The sequence below is a fragment of the Priceomyces carsonii genome (genome assembly GCF_900007245.1).
Source record: "Priceomyces carsonii strain CBS4050 genome assembly, scaffold: Debaryomyces_carsonii_scaffold_3, whole genome shotgun sequence".
Lineage (NCBI taxonomy): Eukaryota > Fungi > Ascomycota > Pichiomycetes > Serinales > Debaryomycetaceae > Priceomyces > Priceomyces carsonii.
Genome location: NW_026946676.1, coordinates 1,278,161 through 1,300,690, shown reverse-complemented (window position 1 = coordinate 1,300,690; position 22,530 = coordinate 1,278,161). Strand labels below are relative to the sequence as shown.

General features: G+C 37.4%; 12 protein-coding genes across 12 annotated transcripts; 4 read left to right on the top strand and 8 right to left on the bottom strand.

The window, feature by feature from the left end:
- Positions 1 to 24: 24 nt before the first annotated feature.
- On the bottom strand, positions 25 to 3,219 carry PRCAT00003225001 (uncharacterized protein; the record flags this gene model as incomplete). Its single annotated transcript, XM_062953135.1, has 1 exon — positions 25 to 3,219. One exon carries the CDS (start codon positions 3,217 to 3,219, stop codon positions 25 to 27), a length of 3,195 nt encoding a protein of 1,064 aa, XP_062809967.1.
- A 334-nt stretch (positions 3,220 to 3,553) lies between these two features.
- Positions 3,554 to 4,495, bottom strand: PRCAT00003224001 (UBX domain-containing protein; the record flags this gene model as incomplete). Its single annotated transcript, XM_062953134.1, has 1 exon — positions 3,554 to 4,495. One exon carries the CDS (start codon positions 4,493 to 4,495, stop codon positions 3,554 to 3,556), a length of 942 nt encoding a protein of 313 aa, XP_062809966.1.
- A 21-nt stretch (positions 4,496 to 4,516) lies between these two features.
- PRCAT00003223001 (ubiquitin-associated-like domain-containing protein) lies at positions 4,517 to 4,702 on the bottom strand (the record flags this gene model as incomplete). Its single annotated transcript, XM_062953132.1, has 1 exon — positions 4,517 to 4,702. One exon carries the CDS (start codon positions 4,700 to 4,702, stop codon positions 4,517 to 4,519), a length of 186 nt encoding a protein of 61 aa, XP_062809965.1.
- Positions 4,703 to 5,127: 425 nt separating this feature from the next.
- MET6 (5-methyltetrahydropteroyltriglutamate-homocysteine S-methyltransferase) lies at positions 5,128 to 7,431 on the bottom strand (the record flags this gene model as incomplete). Its single annotated transcript, XM_062953131.1, has 1 exon — positions 5,128 to 7,431. The coding sequence occupies one exon, from the start codon at positions 7,429 to 7,431 to the stop codon at positions 5,128 to 5,130; it is 2,304 nt and encodes a 767-aa protein (XP_062809964.1).
- Positions 7,432 to 7,913: 482 nt separating this feature from the next.
- PRCAT00003221001 (uncharacterized protein) lies at positions 7,914 to 9,047 on the bottom strand (the record flags this gene model as incomplete). Its single annotated transcript, XM_062953130.1, has 1 exon — positions 7,914 to 9,047. One exon carries the CDS (start codon positions 9,045 to 9,047, stop codon positions 7,914 to 7,916), a length of 1,134 nt encoding a protein of 377 aa, XP_062809963.1.
- A 1,601-nt stretch (positions 9,048 to 10,648) lies between these two features.
- PHR2 (1,3-beta-glucanosyltransferase) lies at positions 10,649 to 12,286 on the top strand (the record flags this gene model as incomplete). Its single annotated transcript, XM_062953129.1, has 1 exon — positions 10,649 to 12,286. One exon carries the CDS (start codon positions 10,649 to 10,651, stop codon positions 12,284 to 12,286), a length of 1,638 nt encoding a protein of 545 aa, XP_062809962.1.
- An 889-nt stretch (positions 12,287 to 13,175) lies between these two features.
- TRP2 (anthranilate synthase) lies at positions 13,176 to 14,780 on the top strand (the record flags this gene model as incomplete). The annotated part of the gene is made up of 2 exons (XM_062953128.1): positions 13,176 to 13,181; positions 13,221 to 14,780. The coding sequence occupies 2 exons, from the start codon at positions 13,176 to 13,178 to the stop codon at positions 14,778 to 14,780; spliced, it is 1,566 nt and encodes a 521-aa protein (XP_062809961.1).
- Positions 14,781 to 14,981: 201 nt separating this feature from the next.
- Positions 14,982 to 16,667, top strand: DOT6 (Dot6p; the record flags this gene model as incomplete). The annotated part of the gene is made up of 1 exon (XM_062953127.1): positions 14,982 to 16,667. The coding sequence occupies one exon, from the start codon at positions 14,982 to 14,984 to the stop codon at positions 16,665 to 16,667; it is 1,686 nt and encodes a 561-aa protein (XP_062809960.1).
- A 112-nt stretch (positions 16,668 to 16,779) lies between these two features.
- PRCAT00003216001 (aminoacyl-tRNA hydrolase) lies at positions 16,780 to 17,514 on the bottom strand (the record flags this gene model as incomplete). Its single annotated transcript, XM_062953126.1, has 1 exon — positions 16,780 to 17,514. The coding sequence occupies one exon, from the start codon at positions 17,512 to 17,514 to the stop codon at positions 16,780 to 16,782; it is 735 nt and encodes a 244-aa protein (XP_062809959.1).
- An 86-nt stretch (positions 17,515 to 17,600) lies between these two features.
- PRCAT00003215001 (uncharacterized protein) lies at positions 17,601 to 18,290 on the bottom strand (the record flags this gene model as incomplete). The annotated part of the gene is made up of 1 exon (XM_062953125.1): positions 17,601 to 18,290. The coding sequence occupies one exon, from the start codon at positions 18,288 to 18,290 to the stop codon at positions 17,601 to 17,603; it is 690 nt and encodes a 229-aa protein (XP_062809958.1).
- A 102-nt stretch (positions 18,291 to 18,392) lies between these two features.
- PRCAT00003214001 (3'-5'-exodeoxyribonuclease) lies at positions 18,393 to 19,631 on the top strand (the record flags this gene model as incomplete). Its single annotated transcript, XM_062953124.1, has 1 exon — positions 18,393 to 19,631. One exon carries the CDS (start codon positions 18,393 to 18,395, stop codon positions 19,629 to 19,631), a length of 1,239 nt encoding a protein of 412 aa, XP_062809957.1.
- A 125-nt stretch (positions 19,632 to 19,756) lies between these two features.
- Positions 19,757 to 22,237, bottom strand: SAS3 (Sas3p; the record flags this gene model as incomplete). The annotated part of the gene is made up of 1 exon (XM_062953123.1): positions 19,757 to 22,237. One exon carries the CDS (start codon positions 22,235 to 22,237, stop codon positions 19,757 to 19,759), a length of 2,481 nt encoding a protein of 826 aa, XP_062809956.1.
- Between the last annotated feature and the right edge of the window lie 293 nt (positions 22,238 to 22,530).

Genomic DNA, 22,530 nt, shown 5'->3' with positions numbered 1-22,530 from the left:
AGTTGTTACATGATATAAACTTCATTAATGCATTATGTCTGAGCTTGCCAATACACATTCACCTCCGGGTACATCCAAAAAAACTATTTTATCACATTGGATGACGGTGCCTATCGATGTAATTGAGCAAGAAGGTAAAAGTATACCCACTTCAAGCCCAAGATCCTTGCAGAATGCTCTTGATAATTTCTTATTCAAGTATGAAATCTCTAATCCGACTTCTGTAACGACACACTCGTAACTTGCTTTTACTGAAACTGTCGGATCATTTTCATTAATGATCTGCTCTAGTGAGGTATAAGTCCAAAATCGCTTGTTTAAAAAGCCTAAATTTTCAATTAAACTTTGGGCGTTACGGATCTTATCAATTTGATTATGCAAAAGTTGACCCAGAAAAGGACCGTTCAAGTTGTAGCCAAATCTTTTGAGATAGCTGACCCTTTTATGAATGTTTGATATTGTGTTGGTGTTCCTTTTGACCCACAATGATTGTAAATAGTTTAAAATTTGTATCTGATTGAGCATTGCCTCGTAGTCATTAGTAATATCGCACATTTTAACATATCCGTCTTTCATGCCCAAAGGTATATTCTGCAAGCTTGATAAGCCGAAAACGTCTACTTCTGGTTTTGCCAAATAATTTCTACCTATGAAGTAGGCCAGATCTGACACAAACCCGCTAGAATCTCTAGAAATTAGAGTGTGGAAATAAGAACCTGATCTGAAATTGGGCAAAAGAAAGTTGTTGTGAGAAACAAAAACTGAATCAAAGTCACTATCGGGCTCGAGGTCTTTATCATTGAATTCAGTTAAGCTATCTTGCGACACCGCATTTCTATTACTCATCAAGACATCCTGAAAGTGCCTAAACATTGGAATCCCATTATGAATAGAATATGCTGCGGTAGCATTACCGATGAAGTAGTCAATTTCCCTCATTAAAAATTTAGAAGAATTAAATTCGGAGTTACTTGAAGACACTTCTACTTTTGAGATGATGGTTTCTTTTGGTGTATCTCTATCACATATGCTCACTTTTTTTAACAAATTGCTAGCATCTGATCTCTCGTAAGGCAGAGAAGACTCAGTTGACGAAGATCCGTCTAAATTTCTAATTTTGAAATGACTACGCATCACGTTATAGATAAAATTGATATTATGACAATCTACACCACTCAAGGATGGTTTAGCTTTTTCATGATCTGATTTGAGCTTTGTAGAATCTCGTCTAAACAACTTAAATGGTGATTTTTCTAACTTACCATTTAAGCAATCATCAAGCTCATTCCAGTCAACATTCTTTATTTTCACATCATGTAATGAGTCAAAGGAAAATGAAATATTATCTTTCAAGTCCTTAAAAGGATTTGAATCGTAAACGTTGTACGTAAACGAGAGAGTTAGACATGTAGTTTTCAGATGAGACTTAGATGAGCTTGCGGTTTTAAAATCGCCAACTTGAAATATCTCATTACTATCATGTATATGCTGTTCTGGCAATTCGAATTCTTTCACCAAAGAATTATCCAAGATATTTATAGATGTTTCATTGATTAGTCCAGAGATGGTTTTCATGAGAGAGCTATTAGAGCTCATTGAATTGAACAATTCACTTGTTGGCGCAATCTTCGTCACAATGTCTGGCATATGAATATTAATGGAATACTTTCTGGAGTTGAGTCTTTCTAATGACACTGCTATTTTTGAAGATTTTTTTTTGGATGCAAAGGGTTTGAAAAAAGGTAGTCCATAAATTATATGATCTTGATAATATTTTTTTTCATTCCTGAGATGGGGAAATTTGTCAACTACCTTATCTTCGTACAACAAATCCTTTGCTAAGGAATTCGGGGTTAGCTCCCTGGCGGATGAAATAGCTAGTTGTGACAAATGAGGCTTTCCTATAATATTTGATGATAAATAAACATCTGTCGATTGATTATTGGAATTATCATAAATTTTCAACTTTTTGAGTACTTTGAAAATCGATAGAGATGTAATTAAGGTTCCTTTAAACACAGCAAGCTTCGATAATGGACCGATGATTGATGGGTGAGGGTATATAATTGCAAATTTCAAATAGTCTATAAGACACTTAAATGGACGTCCGCCCCATATATTAAAGAATAAATTCAATTCCTCAAAGGATTTGGCAGATTCTGACTCTTGAGTCGAAAGTAGGTCATTTAAGAAGTCCTCATATTCAGCAACCTTTTTCGGACTCTCAAAATCTTTAAGGATCTTTTCAATCGAAGACCAGTTATTTTCAGAATTAACGAAATAGGAGATATCAGGTGGTAACAAATTAGAGTAACCTCCTTTGAATAAATTTGTATAGCTAACACCGCATAAATTCGAAGACATAATCCATCGTGGAGATTCTCGAATCAATAGTTGACAAGATAACAACAACGACGATTGATTGGAATACGTTTTGTTGAGGTCATCCCAAATTCTCGAGTCAAACTTTAATGAGTCTATTATTTCAGCTAAAGAAATAGGTGTAATACTAAATGGTTGAGCGTATTGAGCAAACAATATTTCAAAATTCTTCTGTAATTCTAAAGAAAGTCTCTTACTTTGACTCATAAAGCTATTCAATGAATTGACTAAAGATAAACGGACAATATTCGTTTTCTCACTTCGATACTTTAATATTTCTGAATAATTTACCCAATCTTCTCCGTAAACCCTATACAAGTGAAACGTAACTCTTGTAGGACTGACTAATTGTATCTCATTTTGCATAGTTAAAGTGGTAAGCTTATTATAATTCTCGTCAAACTTAGCTTCTGACGCCCTTAAAACCACACCAAGAGACACATAACCTGTAATCGGGTCTATAAATTCAACGAGAGAGCCTACCGTAGGTGGGCTCATGGCATTCATGTCAATGGCATCTTTTAAATTGGAAACTGGATCGAAGGAAGGAATAACGTTGTCTGACTGAGAAATATGGGATCCATTGGAATTATCAAATGACCATCTACGAGCTGATCTGTCAGCGATGAATTCACCTAATTGATTTTTAATGCTTGTCACATCATCAAAATTATTAAATATCGGTTCATTTATGCCGTTCTCGCTGAAGAACTTAACACTCTTGTCTCCAATGTAGCGCTGAAAAGCGATACTATAAGGAGTCGCCTTTTGATTCTTAACCAAGAATCCTCGACACCTTATTCGGCCCTTGGGTCGAAGCTTGAAAATATTGATCATTAGCGAATCGATAAAAAGAAGCAAACAACAGCAATATCAGTGTCTTATATATGCCCAGTTATATTATATTGCATTAGTTACCTGTATGTTTATATATATATATCGACTAGGGCCTATTGTTTTAAGAAACAGTGTCTAAAAGAGTTGAAAGAGCCAACTTTTTTATATCTTTTTCTTTGAAATTTTTTTATTATGAGATATGTCTACATAATCATATCTAAGACCTTAACCTAAAAACGCGACCTAAGGATGCAGTTTACTTCAATTTACAATTGGGCTGTTAAGAAAACTTTATTGACGAGATGTAGAAACATAAATGAAGTATAAATTAGGATTAAGCCCATCTCTGTACAATCACTGCATTTTTCAACTTAGCGTCGCTAACAGTAGTTTCTTTGGATTCTTCTATTGGCTTGACAGGAAATGCATGGCTCAATATAAACGGTTTATCTGATTCATTGAAGTCATGATTTCTAACAAACGCATATACATCAGCAATGGAGTCAGTTGAATTGAACTTATGAGATATCTTTTTGCCATTTGCAAATCTGATTTGAACCAATGTATCACCCTCACCTTCGCTGTCCGATTTTGTTTCGGGTTCGGATACCACTTTTAAGACTTCTGAAGGTTGTGGACTGGCTTCGCCAGGTACTGGTGATCCTAACCTTTGTCCTTGCCCATGGAACCCACCTGCTTTTCTCTTTGGGGGCACCCAGTCTTCTTCAGTCTTTCTAAATACAGACACATCGACATCTTGTCCAAATTCGATATCAAGCAAAGACATAGGAACTCTACCTCTATTTAGTTCTTGTAAAACGGTCGCATTATTAGGATCATCATATCTATGAAGAGGGCCGCCTCCCACGGTAAAACCTTGTCTCCAAAATGTTATTTCTCTGTTTACTTTCTTTGGACGCTGTGGAATGTTACTGAATGGGTCCACCACCTCTTCCGAAGGCTGCACGCCGTCACCTAGTTTAAAGCCAGAACCAGAAAATTTTGGAGCCCCATTTTCTTCTTGCTGAGCGGAGGGACGGTCGTCCGCTTGATCCATCTGTTCCCTTGCCTTCTGAAAAATTTGATCAATTATAGACTTGTCATTATCTTTGTTCTTCCTAGGATCTTCAACTTGCAATCCCGACTTCTCTCCTCCTGTGAAGAAATTCGTATTAGTTTTGTCATCTTCTGAATCATCATCATCGTGATTTAAGTCCTTGAATGTATTTAATCCTGACCTGAAAAGCTTGTTAGTTGCTTGCAATGTGAAAGTCATTTAAGAGGTTATCAATGATACTTACTTTTTAGCCGTAGGTTTCAGACTCGATGCTGTTGGAGCTGTTGGCAGCGGTTTATTAGCATAATAATCCTCAATTGCGTTCATCAAATCCCCCTTGTTTCTCTGTAAATATTGTTCAGCCAAATACTTCGACGCATTCGTTACGCTGACGAATTGGTCAATTAAATGCTCCTGGTCTGACATAATTTAATTACCTCTTTCTTTAATATCTTTTTTATTATCATTTAGATGGCAATTTTAATTTCCTCGACTTTGACCCAATATCACGAACCCAAAAACTAAAATACATATTTAATAGCCTACAACAAAAAGCGAATAATAAAGATTACTTTTTATATTTAACCGATGTTGAAATCCCAAATTTTATACCCCAGGAAGGAAGTTTAGACTTCCTTCCAATAAAACAAAAATACTATAGAAAAAAAGTACATAAAATAAAACAATGAAATGATAATTTCAATGAAAACTTTCATTGGACTATCACGATAGATAAATTACATTAATGTTGAATAAATGTAATCACAGGACACAGCATCAACAATATGAAGAATTGAATAATGCAGACCGAACTTCAGGGGTCCTAAAATTTTTTAAACATACAAAGACATTTAGTTCTTAGCACGGAAGTACTTGGCAGCTTCAACCATATTGGTCAAAGATGCTCTAACTTCTTCCCAGCCTCTGGTCTTTAAACCACAATCAGGGTTAACCCAGAATTTGTTAGCTGGGTACACTTTCAAAATTTCTTCAATTCTGTTGATGAACTCTTCCTTGGATGGGATTCTTGGAGAGTGGATATCGAACAAACCTAAACCGATATGGTTAGGATAGTTGGAAAACTCTTGGATGTAGTTTGGATCGTCCTTCTTGGAGAATTCAATCGAAACAACGTCAGCATCTAAAGCCTTAATGTGGTTTGGATCCAAATCTGAGTAACAGAAGTGGGAGTGGATCTGAGTTGAGTTCTCGACACCTGAGGTGGCAACCCTGAAAGATTGGGCGGCCCAGTTCAAGTAATCAGATCTCTCTTTACCAGCTCTCAATGGCAAACCTTCTCTAATAGCAGGCTCATCGACTTGAATGACAGTGATACCAGCCTTTTCTAAGTCTTGGACTTCATCTCTCAAAGCCAAACCTAATTCTAAAGCTTGAACCTTTTGGGAAACATCGTCTCTTGGGAAAGACCACCTTAAACATGTGACAGGTCCGGTCAACATACCTTTCATTGGTTTCTTGGTGATAGATTGGGCGTAGACTGATTCCTTTACAGTCATTGCCTTTGGTCTAGAGACATCACCAACAACAATTGGTGGTCTGACATATCTGGAACCGTAAGATTGAACCCATCCATTAGTAGTGAAGGCAAAACCATCCAATTGCTCACCGAAATATTGAACCATATCATTTCTTTCTGGTTCACCATGGACTAAAACATCCAAACCAATTTCTTCTTGGAATCTAACAACAGTTTCAATCTCCTTGTTGATAAATGCTTCGTAGTCAGCTGCTGATAATTCACCCTTAGCAAACTTGTTTCTGTTGATTCTGATATCCTTTGTTTGAGGGAAAGAACCAATAGTAGTGGTTGGGAACAATGGCAAGTTGTATTTTTTCTTCTGAGCTGCTAATCTTTCTGGGAATGGAACCTTTCTAGTGGACAAAGATTCATTGATGGTAGCTAATCTTTCTTGAACCTTTGGATTTGTGGTGATTGATGATTCTTTTCTTGACTTAATGGAAGCACTGTTAGCAGCCAATTGCTGAGAAACATCTTCTCCAGATACATTCTTGGCAATGGTTACAACTTCGTCCAACTTTTGAGTAGCAAAGGAGAACCAATCTTTAATAACTGCGTCTAACTTCTTCTCATTGTTCAAGTCAACAGGAGTGTGTAACAAGGAGGAGGATGTAGAAACAATTACTCTGTCCTTACCCAACTTGGACACGGCCTTGTTAACGAATGCAGAAGCTTTTGAAAAGTCAGTTTTCCAAATGTTTCTACCATCAACGATACCAACTGATAAGGTTTGATCATCACCAACGACTGAAACAACTTCATCGAACTGTTCAGGAACTCTGACAAAGTCAAAGTGGAATCCAGAAACGGGTAATCCTTTGAGAGCTGAGAGATTTGGTCTTACATCACCAAAATAAGTAGTTAAGACAATCTTTGGTAATTTATCACCAACCAAAGCTTCATAAGTAGCTTTGTATTTGGATTGAATTGATTCTGGCAAATCCAAAACTAAGATAGGCTCATCGATTTGAACTTCTTTAGCACCGGCAGCATATAATTTAGACAATAATTCTTTGTAAACTGGAACAAGCTTTTCTAGCAAGCTGATTGGCTCCAAATCCAAAGAATCCTTGTCCGACTTACCTAAGTACAAGTAAGAAATTGGACCCAAAATTACTGGTCTAGTTTCAATACCTAAAGCCTTTGCTTCGTTATATTCGTCAACTGGTTTTAATCCGGCATCGGAGTTTAACTTGAACTCAGTGGAGTGAGAGACAGTAGGTCTAACGTAATGGTAGTTAGAATCAAACCATTTGACCATCTCCAAGGCAGTAACGTCAACAGCTGGGGTGGAGTCAGTGGCTTTTCTTTGCAAACCTCTGCCCATAGCAAACAATACATCAATTGGAGCCAAACCGAACTTTGTGTATCTGTCTGGAATAACATTGAACAATAATGACAAGTCTAAAACTTGATCATAGAAAGAGAAGTCATTAGATGGAATGATGTCGACACCAGATTCCTTTTGTAACTTCCAGTTGTGGGCTCTCAATTCTTTACCCTTGTTCAACAAGTCTTCAACAGATACCTTACCTTGCCAGTAAGATTCAGTGACCTTCTTCAATTCTCTTTGTCCACCGATACGGGGGAAACCTAAGACAGATGATTGAACCATTTCTTGCTATCTATCACTATTTTTGATTTCTAATTTGTTTGTTTCAAAACAGGGATTAAAAAAATATTTCTTACTTATTATTGCAGATACTGTGGATTTATATTCTTTTGCCCATATGATTTATACGACTGAAAAATTTTTAGATTGAACGACGGCACGTGAATTGATCTCGACAAACACGACATTCAATATTTAGTCATGAACGACAAATCACTACTAGGATTAGAAATTGGATTGGTAAGGGGGATGTAGAGCCACGTTCCAAGATGACGCTTGAAATAATTATATAGAAAAAAATAGAACAATCAAACTAGCATCTCTAGATTATTTTAATGAAAGAATAAAAGAATCGAGTTTTTATTCAAGAAATTACATAATAATAACTAAGGTCGATCAATGATAGAAGAAATCTTGCATTATCAGATTTACTAATGTTTAAGAACATTCCTATCCGTTAATATCTAAGCTCATATATGAGAAAATTACAACAAATCAAGTAAGCTAGTATCACCATACTTCTTTCTCTTTTCGACAATTTTAGTAATAACAGGGCCAGGGTTTAACATTCCAAAGGTTCTGTACCTCTTAACTTCTTTTTCTACGTCAACTCCATCTTGTTCAGTGTAATCAATAAGCAGCTGTCCTAAAGCTGCAAAATATTGATAATTAAGAGTGAATTTAGGTTTGGTCTCATCCAACAAGTCTTTTAAAGTGGATTTTTCATCCAATGGAGTGTTATATCCCTCACCCTTGCCTAAGAAAACTCCAATATGCTTCAAATTTTCAAGAATTCCATGTTGATGAGCGTAAAGAACTCCACCAGCCTCTTCAATCTTTGCCTTTTTATAAAACGCCCTGTACTCGTCAGGAGGTGCTCTCTTAGACCCAGTCCAACCAATTTCAAGAAGTTCCTCTTTTGTGATACCAGTCTTGACCTTTTCTCCAAGAAACTTGATCACTTTCATAGGATTGAAAGCACCGGTATTAACATAAGCTAAAATGGCCAAAACTTTAATAAAATGAAACCCAAAGAAAAGTACTTGCTGCATAATTGGTACAGGATCATAAAGATCTGCAACTAGAAGTTGTGAAATATGGTCGTAGTGGAAGTGTCCGGCAATCTTACTAGCAATTTTTGAGATTTGGTTCGTCAAACAAATTCCTGGAGTAGGAGAAATTGAATCTGGTAAATCCGTGTAAAGCCAAACAATTAAAAATGTTATAAAAGAATAGAACGAAAAGTAATCATATTGCCAAACTGGTACTATCAATTGACCTGGCCAGATTTTATCCGAAATTTTATCATCAAGATCAACTTTTTTCAAAAATTGCTCTTTTGTAACTTGATAATCAAATAGCACTGTACCACTGTCTGTTAAATATCCTGGACTAGTAGAAACATTGAATGCAACCGGTATTAAATTATAGAAAACATTGGGCCTCAAAGACATTGGCAAAGTTTTAAAAATCTTAAGGACATCACGAAAGGTATCACTGGTCTTGAACAGGAAGCAATAATCTCTATCGAAATCATCATTAAACCTCACATAAGCCTCTATGTAACCGGTCTCCTCTATCTCTGACACATCGTTCAATATCTTCTCACTGTCTGACATGATAAAGCTAACTAAAGAAAAGATTCAACAACTTAGCGGAGAAAGAGCGGCGAAAAATCATTTTGCTCGACTTCCCCCAGAAAATTGTTGTTGCACAATGACGACTACAAAAATCTAGGGCCAAAAAAGGCACGAGATTGGTAAAACATTGTTTCTCAATTGTGATACAATGAAGTTAGACTCAGTACTATCTATAGGCCAAACGAACTCATTTCATTTGGATTATTATGGTCGACCTGGGGAGAGTCAACTAACAAATATTTCATTTATTAGGGCCTTGAGTAGCGACTTCTCTTCTTTCGAAATGTCGGAAAACTTTCATCCGTGACCGCGTTCATGATAAAAATAGCAGAGTCATCTCATTTCCTATTTATCTCCTCATTTTCATCTATGAGAAATAATTCTAACGTAACGGTCGAATTTTTAATTTTGCATCCTCGTACGAGCTCTTTTCTCCCTGTGTATACTTTGGTTTAATCCGAACATCTGAGTAAATGTTTGAAGGAACTGCGCCGGCTATGAACAATCTCTCGTAAGAAATTTTCAGCCCTGTTGCGAATTACTGTTCCTGTATCGGGCCGTGAACTTCCAAGCATCCGCTATCCAGGCAATGTACTCAGACAACATCTTTCAGCTTTTCGTATTCTAAAATTAAGCTTGTACTTCTGTCACGAAACAATTTACTTGGAAACTCTGCGCCGTCAGGGCCCTTGAACGCGCTCAACTTGACATATTTCCAATATAGGTCTATACTACCTAACTAACGCCTCCTCTCGCAGGCTGAGCGTGTGTAATTAATTAAGAACCGTCTCTTACCACTGCCCCCATACGACTTCTCTGGAAATTCCGACTCTTTATCATGAGTTTTACTAATGACAAACACGTTTTCCTTTCCACCAATACAAATGTCTACAACTCTATTAAGCCTTCTTGCACTAAGTAATCAGCGGTCTCATCTTTTTACGATCGGCCACTTAAACTTTCGGTTTATATCTGCGGCCGCGCACTCCTTTCCGGTTCTTCTGTTTACCGGTGTTGACACTTTTCGCGGTATAGTAAATGTCCATGTCGCATTGTTACCTCATCGGATCGGTGTAAATAGTAACTGGTATTTTGGGGAACTAAAATTACCGCATATTACAATCATTAAGCTTAAGACGAGCTGCTATGCTCTTGTACAGCCCCTTAGCATATGCTATTGGTCTATCGCTTAGAGTATTGTTAAGCAAATGAAATGTCTCCATAGGAATCTAATAGATTTCACAGTGGCGGTGTCAATATTGAAGTGCGTCTAAGGCGCGCGAAAGCGCCATTTGTCTCGTTTATCGGGCTGTCCAATTTTTGCTTAATTTGGAATTTGTTTTGGCTTTCTTTGTCGACATTTTTTATTTCTCATGCGTAACTATGCAGAACCCTCGGGGGAAACAAATCATATATATTGTGATCTCGTCTTTAGTCCTTTCAAATTACCGCTTACTTTGTTAGGCTCGTAGATTTAGGAAGAGTTATATAACACCAATCCGCTCGTTGAGTTTGAATTTAAGTTCAGTTGCTATCTTAATCTATCGCTAGAAGGGACAAAATCAAACTACTAGTCTACAATGTTATTCAGATCCTTCTTGGCTAGCGGGTTACTTGTCTTATCGACGTTGATGTCGTCCGCCAAGGCCGACGATTTGCCGGAGATTGAAGTAGTGGGTAACAAGTTTTTCTACAAGAACAACGGTTCTCAGTTCTACGTCAAAGGTATTGCTTACCAACAGGATGTTACAAATGCTACTGATAGTTCATTCAGTGATCCTTTATCTGATGCCGACGCATGTAAGAGAGATATTCCTTATTTGCAGGCAGTTGACACTAATGTCATTAGAGTGTATGCTCTTAACGTTTCGTTAGACCACTCTGACTGTATGTCTATGTTGCAAGATGCTGGTATCTATGTGATTGCTGATTTATCCGAACCCGACTTATCTATTAATAGAAATGATCCTCAATGGACCGTTGAATTGTACAACAGATACGCTGGTGTCGTCGATTTGTTTCAAAACTACACCAATGTTTTAGGTTTCTTTGCAGGTAATGAAGTCAGTAACAACAAAACTAATACCGATGCTTCCGCTTTTGTCAAGGCTGCTATCAGAGATATGAAGGCCTATATGAAAGCACAGGACTACAGAGCAATTCCTGTTGGTTACTCTGCGAATGATGACCAGGACATCAGAGACTCATTGGCTGACTATTTCGCTTGCGGTGACGAAGATGAGAGAGCTGACTTTTTTGGTATCAACATGTATGAATGGTGTGGTTCTTCGAGTTTCAAGGCTTCAGGTTATGAAACTGCCACCGAACAATACAAAAACTTAGGTATTCCGATCTTCTTTTCAGAGTATGGTTGTAATACTAAGGGAACCAGAACGTTTCAAGAAGTTGGTACGTTGTTTTCCAGCGAAATGACTGATGTTTGGTCTGGTGGTATTGTGTACATGTATTTCCAAGAAGATAACGATTATGGTTTGGTTTCTGTTGATGGCAACTCTGTCTCAACAATGAAGGATTACAGCAACTATAAGTCTGAAATTCTTAAGATCTCTCCATCATCCGCAACTGCCTCAGACGCATCAACAACTGTCACTTCTTGTCCAACTAGTACCTCAAACTGGGAAGCCTCAACTGATTTGCCCCCAACTCCAAATAAGGAACTTTGTGATTGTATGAGCGAAGCAGCTACTTGTGTCGTCAGCAGCGATGTTGACTCAGATGATTACTCTGACTTGTTTTCCTACGTCTGCGAAAAAGTTGACTGTAGCGGAATCACAGGTAATGGTACCTCAGGTGTATATGGTGCTTACTCTCCATGTTCGGACAAAGCTAGATTGAACTTCGTTTTGAACTTGTACTATGAAAAGCACGGTTCTTCCCTGAGTGCATGTGACTTTGATGGTTCAGCTTCTTCAAAGAAGGCATCAACTGCTCTGTCCTGTTCTGCTCTTCTTAAGTCAGCCGGTACTTCAGGCATGGGAAGTGTTTCTGCATCAGTACAAACCACCAAGCACACAAACATCACTAACTCGAAGTCTACTGCTACCAGTGGCTCTTCGGGTTCTAGCTCATCTGGATCTTCATCATCTGGATCTGGTAAGTCATCAGGAGCCGCTCCTCAATATTCTTTTGACTTGGTCACTAGATGTTTATTGGTTGGTGCTTGTATGATAGTTGGTGCAGGCATGGTTATGGCCTGATTTCATAATATTAAATATGTTGTTTTCTCGATGTATTTCTCGTGATTTATATTTAACAGTAATTAGTTCATTGCGATATGTTTATATAAATAGACACTAGAATTTGCAGAAGTACTTCCTAATGGCGATCGTTGGATATAAGTAGTCAGAGCTTATGATCCCAGAAACTAAGCTTTAAGAACACGGCTCTCGAATTTAGTATTAGGAGCACATTATTGCCAAAGCTCATACTTTGCTCATCCTAAAAGAAGATTAGAATTGTAAGAATTTGGTGCGTCGCTATTGTTCGCGACGACTACGTTCACGAATTACCCCTGACCTCATTAGGAAATGCCTATTATTAAATTTCTATGTCGAGTCTTAACTTGGCATTATTAGAACATTGTAATTAATTCTTGTCCAGGGTACTCAATCTTACGAAAACATTAGTGGCTGACAGTGTTCATTTTTTTTGCTTTATCGCGTCACTAACCATAAATTTACATAAAAGATAGATTAACAAAGCTACTGTGGTAGTGTGACAAATTTAACACGACGGAGGAGGCACTGCTAGCACTTGTCCCCACTAGCAAGATATGCTCTAGATTTGATCTAGGCCCTCTCTTGACAGCATTTCTATCTAGTCGTGTATGTTAATTGCAAATAATAAATAATATAGAATCAACACTAAGCGATCTCATCTTGATCCATATTGAGGCTTAGTGTAATCGACATCTCTTAGCTTATTATAATTACGACTTGCACATCTCAAAAGTTGAAAGCATCAACTCTGACGAAATGATACTATGCAGTCGCTTTTTTGTGACTCAGCTCGGGTATCAGAACGATGAAAAACAAAAAAAAAAAAAACCTACTGAAACTGTCACTATATTGTAAGATCAGATAGGATATGTCTGTAAGTATATAATGAAAAATACTCTCAATGACAGATTAGAATACTAATATTGCTTTAAAGTCACTGATTCAGCCTTCATTTGAGCATCTATCTTCTATTTTAGAGAAGCAAAAGTCGAAGAAAGATGCTCCTAACTTGTATCCTATTTTTAAATATGTGACCAATACAGATTTGACAGTTAATCAAGCCTACTTGAAATTAGCAAAACTAAATAATAATGAGAGGTCGGCGTCATTTCTTTTTGAATCAGCATTGAATGGTGATACAGTAGACAGATATTCGTTTATTGGAATTAATCCACGCAAGATTATTAAAACTGGAGATGACGAAAGCGTTTTCACAAAAGACTTCTGTAACGTTGATCCGATTACGATCTTGGAAGATGAATTGAAAAACTATAGGCAAATGGAGCTCCCTGGGCTTCCAAAATTATCAGGTGGAGCTATAGGTTATATCTCGTATGATTGTATTAAGTATTTCGAACCAACTGCCGCAAGGCCCTTAAAAGATGTGTTAAAAGTGCCTGAAGCAGTATTAATGCTCTGCGATTTGATTGTTGTGTTTGACCATGTGTACCAGAGATTCCAACTTGTGAACAATGTCCAAGTTCCAAATAATGGCGATATCAAAGCTAACTTCGAGAAAGCTGCTGCTGAAATACTTGAAGTGGAGAAAATTTTAAGAGCGGATATTCCTCAGTCTGAAATAAAACCTCATCAACCCCCCATCAAGAAGAACCAGACGTTTACATCTAATATAGGTCAAGAAGGTTATGAGAATCATGTCAGTGTACTAAAAGATCACATATTAAAGGGAGACATCATTCAAGCAGTGCCATCACAACGAGTTGCACGTCCAACTTCATTGCATCCCTTTAACATCTATACACATTTACGTACTGTGAATCCGTCTCCTTACTTGTTTTATATTGATCTAGTCGACTTTCAGATAATTGGAGCATCGCCAGAATTATTGGTGAAATCAGACGAAAATGATAAAATTGTCACTCATCCTATCGCCGGAACAGTAAAAAGAGGGAAGACTAAGGAAGAAGATGAAGAAAATGCTCAGATTTTGAGATCTAGTTTAAAGGACCGAGCTGAACATATTATGCTTGTGGATTTGGCTCGTAATGATGTGAATAGAGTGTGCGAACCCACTTCAACAAAAGTAGACAGACTATTGACAATTGAAAGGTTTTCACATGTTATGCATTTGGTCTCTGAAGTTAGTGGGACCTTGCGTAAAGATAAGACTAGGTTTGACGCCTTCAGATCAATTTTTCCAGCAGGAACTGTTAGCGGGGCTCCTAAGGTAAAGGCGATGGGACTAATTGGTGAATTGGAGAAAGAAAAACGTGGTGTCTACGCCGGTGCCGTTGGTAATTGGGGCTATGATGGTAAATCTATGAACACCTGTATAGCTTTAAGAACGATGGTATACAAGAGTAATACTGCTTTTTTGCAAGCCGGTGGTGGAATTGTTTTTGACAGTGATCCGTACGAGGAGTACATCGAAACTATGAATAAAATGATGGCCAATAACAACACAATAGTTGAAGCAGAAAACTTTTGGATAGAAAAAGTTGGCTCCGTATAATAAATACAGTGATAACAGTAAACGTCTTATCTCTGATAAGCTGTAATATCTATCTATAGTCATAAATTAAATATTCGATAGATCACATGATCGCGCCTGCATACCCTATTGACGGTCCACCTCAGTCGGTGTCACTTCGATGATCATCTTAGATTACGGTTCAAGGCGATCACTGATGTGTAAAGTCAAGGACTGAAAAGCATGAGTGTAGAGCCTAGTATAAATTTAGAGGCAGGGATGGCAGGTGTATCAGAAGGAATTAATCAAAGATCAGGGGAAAGCACACCGAATAGCTCAGGGTCAAAGAACTTCTCGAGGACGCCGACCTCATGGGACACCCAAGATGACATCCTCTTGATGCATCTTAAAGACCAGCAAAAACTTGGATGGAAAGAGATTGCAAGCCATTTTACAAACAGAACACCAAATGCTTGTCAATTCAGATGGCGTAGGTTAAAATCTGGAAACTTGAAGAACCCTCCAAAGTCTACATCCACTTTTCCTGAGAAATCGCCAGGTGTCGGCAACAATGCTGGAAAATTAGCAGAAGCTAAGGGACCAAGAAAAGGAAATAGTGGTGAAAAGAAGTATGACTCTTTGAATAGCCATACGGGATTTGCATCTGCTTACTCTCCAATAAGCAATGCTACATTTACTGCTTATGACAATAATATAAGCAATGCTTTAGCAGATTTGAACGCATTGTCCAATACCCCTTCTAACATATCCAGTCCCAGACCTGGATTTAATGCCTCCTCAAATATAGGTGCACTGTCATCAGGAGGGAATGCGTCAAGTGGAAATGATCATTCGAAAGAAAAAGACTTTGAGAGATCCCCTAAATCAGAACCATCTGATATTAAATCTCATCGCAACTCGAATAGTGGAGCAGGATATTATAGCGATATGTCCATTGATCTGAGCTATAGTCAACATCATCCTCATACAACGCAGAACACATTAACTCCGAGAAATTCGGCATCGCATCAAGACATTAATAACCCTCCGAATAATCATCATCATGTCGGTCAAACTCATAACATGCATCAAAATTCAATCATACAAATAGTAAAAGATGATAGAAGCTCAATAAGTTTCACAAGAGCATCAATTTCATCGTTACCTTCAAAATCAATGAACATACCACATCATCAACTGAACAACAATGCCTTAGCCCATCTTCCAATCTTATTTGGTAGCAACAGCGTAAGTGGGCCATCTCGAAATTCGAGTATCAGTGGTCCCATTGGCCTTTTGCCACCGTCTTCCAATGTCTCAAGTTTGAGAAATGGAAGTGTTGTTGGAAGTGGTGGTTATTATTCAAGGTCAGGATCCGTCGTTATACCCCATAGTAGTGTCAAGAAAGATGAAGATTCTTCAAAAGCAGAGAGCAAAAGGAGTGATGCCCCGAAACCTTCCAAGCGTAAAAATGTGCAGCCTGTGCGATCCGTACGATCTAATTCGTCTTCTAATTCACAACCCATGTTCAAAATACCATGGTCTATGGAAGAGGACGAGCTATTGATTAACAGAAGGAACAGAGAATTATCTTTTGCTGAATTATCAATTTTGCTTCCCCAAAGAACTGAAGGAGAAATATGGTCCCGGATAGATTATCTTGAAAAGCTTAGGAATGGTCATAGGTCCTCCACATCAAGAGAGAATAGAAAAAGGAGACAATCTTCAATTGGTTTAGATGTTCCTGACTTTTACGATGAGGTAGATGACGTTATTGGGGGAATTGGAGTTAGCGAAGATGAAGATGACGAGGTTCTAGTTGATGTCGATGATTCAATACATGGATCAAAAAAGGGGAGGAAAAGAAGAGCTAGCTCCGCTGTAAATCCTCTAAGTGTAAGCGAATCTATTCAGAGAAGATTAAGATAAATAAATTTCCGGCGATAGCATATATGGTTGACGTATTCGTATATTAAACGAAGTATGCTGACAGTCGATATACTTCACTTCGTATGTAAATTATGATAGAATTTATCACGAATCAATAAAGCTTTAAATCTTTAGTAATCTGATCTATAGCCACATTAGGGGCAGGTCCTAGTCCTAAGACTGTTGCACTTCCAGCTGCAATTTGGGTTCTACCAGCGTCATGAACGATGTATGAATTAATTCCTAACGATATTGCTTGAGCAAATAATGTGTCCATCTCTTCTTGATTTGGAACTTGTAAAGTTATTTTAGCTTGTCCATTCCCCTCTTCCCATCTTCTTGCCATTACAGGATTGTAAGCTTCACTATTAGGATTTGTGATTTTCTTATATAAGGCTAAGGTGGCGTGCAGACATTGCGCAGCTACCTTTCCTTTACCCATTTTCAAGTCCTGACGGACAATAAGCGTCATCTTAACTGGTCCAGGTAACTCATTCAAAGGTGTAGAGTCAATATCAATCCCTTCATCATCGGACTCTTCTTCTGACTCCAGATTGCTATCACTGAGCCCTAGTTCGTCTGAATCACGGTTTCTTCTCTTAACTCTTTTAAAACATTTTCGAAAGAAAAAGCCACAAGCAAAATATATAGCTGGCTGCCATTTGGGAGTATATTTAGTTACACATATGCAGCAGCCTACAAGACATATAAGTGGGCTTATCCCTCTAAGCCCGAGCAGCCATTTGAAGGTATACATAAATGAATGTTCGTTAATATAAAAATTATTGAGTCTACTTATCTGTGAAAAATTATGAAAATCCGATCCGAGACCAAAATTCTCAGCCATCAAGATATCACCAAGATATCTTCTTCTGATGAATAAATTCTGTATGGACAGATTTCAGGTTTCATGGATCTGCTCCCTCTTTTTAATTAAACCAATAATTTGTCTTTTTTAGAGTTTTTTTTCTTTGGTCTCTTTTTCTCTACCTTGTTAGCGTACTTTCTCCAATTTGACACTCTTTTATCTCTATCATCTTCCCATTGAGTCTCAAGTTTCTTAAGGATCTTTTTCTCCTCTTCTAGCTTCTTAGATTCGGCTCTCTGTTGTGCCAATTGCCTCTGTTGAAAATTTCTCTCAATCTCAGCTCCTCTCTGTTCATTAGTTAATATTTGAGAAACTTTGTTTCTTAATAAGATGCCTTCAGTGTCACGATGTTCTAAAGAAGTGGAAGTGTCCTCAATCTGCTTCCTCGCTGCATGGTATATATCAAGTAATCTGCTCTTGTCAGAGGCCAATGTTTTAGCATTAGTGTCGAGCTGATCTTCTTCAGCCTTACTCAATGGGTATGGTGTTGAAAGTACTTGTTCGGACTTCTTGAGCCTATCGAATGCCAAAGGAGCTCTTGGATTGGATGTTTTATCTGGATGAATGAGTAATGATGTCCTTCTAAACTTCTTTTTGGTTTCATTTTGCAACGCATTTACATCTATTTCTAAAGGGTTTATTTCCAATATTGAAAAAAAATCTTCTGCGTGGCATTCCAATATCCTTGTGATCTCATTCTCTCTGGCTAGTTCCAATTCCTCTTTCGTTAGTACTTTATCCAACTCACTCAGCATTCTTTTAGTATTTGCTATAGCAAAAATGTTGCGTAAACGAATATCGAAGGGGAAAAGACATTTATCAATGTCAACTTTAACAATACGCTAGTAAAAAGCTCTATGTTAAAAAAGCCTTTTGGAAGATTCAAAGGGATGACAATAGCAAAAATGAGCTCTTGGAGACCAAGATATTATGATATAGGAGTTAATTTTTCTGATCCAATGTTTCAAGGTTATTATAACAATTCTTCAACAGCGAAGCATAATCCCGATCTAGATGAAGTCATCCAAAGAGCAAAATGCTTCAACGTTGATAAGATTCTAATAACTGCATCTACAATCAAGGAAAGTGAAGAGCATTTCGAGTTGTGTGAAAGATATGGCAATTCTTTTGGATCGACCGTTGGTGTACATCCATGTACGGTAGCACAAGAGTTTTTTGTCAAAGATGAAGAAAAAAATGAATATACCAACGCTTTAATACCTAATATCGATGAGAAATTATCCATTTTGAAGAAAGTGGCTTTATCTGGTCAGAAAAGTGGTTATGTAAAGGCATTTGGCGAAATAGGGTTAGATTATGATAGACTTCACTACTCCACGAAAGAACAACAAATTTCAATGTTTAAAAGGCAATTAGAAGTATACCGATCTCTTGAGAACCAAAATCTTCCATTATTTTTGCATATGAGGAACGCTTGTCTGGATTTTATTGATATTATTGGACCATTTATTGACAGAGGTGAAATCAAAAAAGGAAATGGCGTTGTGCATTCATTCACAGGCACCCAAGAGGATTTAGAAAGATTACTTGAATTGGGTTTTTTTATTGGAATAAATGGTTGCTCTTTGAAGACTGATGAAAATTTAAAAGTGGCGTCTCTTATTCCTAAGGAAAAGCTTATGATAGAAACTGATGCAGCTTGGTGTGAAATTAGGAAGAGTCATGCTGGATATAAGTATATCACTTCGTATCCCAATAAATTCTATCCTGAGATACCAGAAGAGTCTCCTGAGTATGGAAATCAAATCAGTGGGAATAAAGAACAGCTGTCGGCAAAGCAAGGTCGGAGTCCTCAAGTGAAAATGGATGAATTCTTGCCATTTCCATCCATCAAGAAAGAAAATTTCAACAAGCATCTCTCATTTATAAATAGCTTGATGCAGAAAGAGGGACCGAAAAAATTAAATACCTCTGTTGGGATATTTTCTCACCCTTTGATCAAATCAAGGAACGAGCCTGTGTTTGTCGGATATGTCGCTGAAATAATGTGCCATCTATATGGCATCCAAGATGAAAAGGATATAGAAGAATTCATCGACTTGGTCTTCGAAAACAGTCTTCGTTTATTCGGCTAGCAAAGGCGCTAGGAAGGCAAAAAGATACAGTTTGTTTAGACTAAGCTAATAGATGTATTATTATATGTGTAATTAATTTATATTAAATTTACGTGTAGACCTAGTTTTCAATGCAAATGTTTTTATTATTTCTTTAACCTCGGAGAGCTACGCAATGGTGATATTACCTTATCTCTGTTTCTTAAGCTTCTCGAAATTGGCGTTATAGAAGCCATTTGTTTTACTGGTGTTCTTAACTCCTGTATGCGAGAACTTGACCTAGTTGGCCTTTTCAGTTGCCCTTCTGATTCAACTTCAGATTTGGCTGATTTAGATCTCGTTGTAAATAATTTAATGTGACTATTATCAGTTCCTCGAGAAATACCTGTAACACCCTTTGAACCATTCGGTTGTCCATTTCCTTGGACCTTTCCGTTCCCATTATGATCATTGACAATACGCTGGCCTGTTCTTTTCGAGTCTACAATTAAGTTGTCCTCGATCTGATTCACGCTATCGAAATTCGTTTCTGTATCTTCATATTCATCAAATTCAGAGTCCTCTTCGTCCATATCGCCAAGAGCTTCTCCCTCTTCCTCATTGTCCTCTATTTCGTCCTCATCTATGTTAACATCCTCATCGTCATCTTCATCTTCGTCATCTTCGTCATCAATTTCTTCTTCTTCTTCGCCATCGTCATCGTCATCTTCGTCGTCATCTTCGTCGTCATCTTCCTCAAAACTTTCTTCGTGGCCATTGAGGGACAGTAATTCAGATACGTTTTCATCACGAGTAATATCTTTTCCACCCAGATCCCCGGCAATTTTAACCGACTCCGCTTGTACTCGTCTGCTGCGTTTTGGATCCATAGAAATACCAGGATAACAAATAAGATAGTTATCGATGTTTTCATCGGTGGTCCTTGTTGAATCATGGGACTCGTTTTCATTATGCATATCACTGTAGAGTTCAATCTCTTTGTATGCTTCCTCTTCAAAACTGTATGGATTGTTGATGTCATCCTTTAAGAAGCCCTTTATCAGAGCAATAGAATTGTGTATAACGGGAGCATTCGAGGACTCAGTTTGAGAATTAGCAGCCGGAAGAGGCGTCAAAAGCGTCGGCGCAGAGTTGATTCCCCCGGATGGTCCAAACAACATTGGCTTCCAAAGCAACTTACTATAGTCTAATTTAGTGTGGTTCTTTTCTTGCCATTTTTTTATTACTGAGCTCATTTTTTTTGTTTTGATAACAATACCATATGAGCTAGACTTAGGGTTTTTTATTAAACAATCGAGTTGTTCTAGTCCTACTACAACATCCGAAGGTACCATCCCTGTCAACTTGGATAAGTTTTCAATTGATACTGTGAAGTTTTTACCTGATCCTTCACAATACTTGGAATATAATTCTTTAAGTTTATATGCAATAGTTACCTTCCAGTAATTCTTGTAACTTAATAGACCTAAGTCACTTAAAGGTTTTTCTGGAGTTCCAAATTTAAATTCATTTCTGGATAGTAAATAGCTGAAATCTATTAACAAATGACCATATCCTTTTCGTTGATAAATAGGCAAAGTCAATATGCAAGATACATTGTAATCTGAGTTGTTTAATTTTTCCTTTGAGAAATAGCCAACAAAATGATACTTCGAGGGATCATGTTCGTCTATTTCTGTTAAGACATAAAATATAAACGGCTCCACGTCATAATACAAAGTCTTTGAGTTCAAAAAAAGCTTTGCTAATAAACATAAATTTTGACAGTAACTTATATTCTTGCGTCCATCAACTTCCCAAACCGCAATTCTCGCTGATATATCCCTATATATTTCAATTCCCGGAGGATGGTTGTTCGTTAAGTTGCAGTTTTTTAAACGATGACGCTCATATGTCATCGAACAATTCATATACTTTAGACAATATTCACAAATGTAAAGAACAGAGGACTGTGAGTACTCCTCAGGATATGGAGCCGTATACCAGGTCTCAATCTCGTAATTTCGAAACTGTATCTTCTTTATTCGTGACTTTAGATATCTCTGTATTGTTGGTACCGGGCTAGATTCCCTACTACTAAAGCTTAAATCATCGCTATTTAAGTGAAAAAGCTCTTTGTTAACTCTTACGCTTCCTTCATTCAAAAATCGGTTAAAAATCTCTCGATCTTGTTTTGTTGGTTCAGTTTCATTAATAATACATTCAGGAAATCCTAAGACACCCCTATATGGTAACTCCCTTAAATCGAGATCATCTTCTATAGTTTTTGATCCATTAGATTCGGATCGTTTGGATTTTAACGGAACCTTAGGTTTGACAACTTTTCCAGTTTGATTCAAAGATAGTCTTAATAAACGTTTTCCTCCAGCTTTTTCCTTATTATATTTTATCTTTACAATTAAATAGTGCCTTTTCGAATTATTTATGACAACATCAGTTCCCAGTTTTTTTATATAGCTTTCAATAGGAGCTCTTGTTTTATCTACCATATCTTTCAATGAATAGTTGTTACCTTGTTTCCGTCGCAGTGCCCTGTCAACGAGCTTCCCTTCGGAGACATCCTCGTACAATTTATTATTCGTTATCTTTAGATAGTTCAACAGATGTTGTCGACCTGTTGGTGCCATCTCTATCAATGTGGCACCAATTATTTTTCACGTTATGCCGCCTATTCAACTACGACCCAGGCAGCTAAAATCTAACTTTCTTCATACCTGAGATGTTTACGCGTTATGAGATTTTATATACAGGTATACGAGAAGGAATTTAAAATGGAATTGTAATGAGAAAAGTCGTTCGGTTCTTTATAGAAAGCAAGTCATTATATTCTATAAAACTCTGACTGAGATTATACGAAGGCAAAGATGAGTGTAATAAAAATATAAATCTAAGTAACGATGTAACGATGTAGATGTTGGCA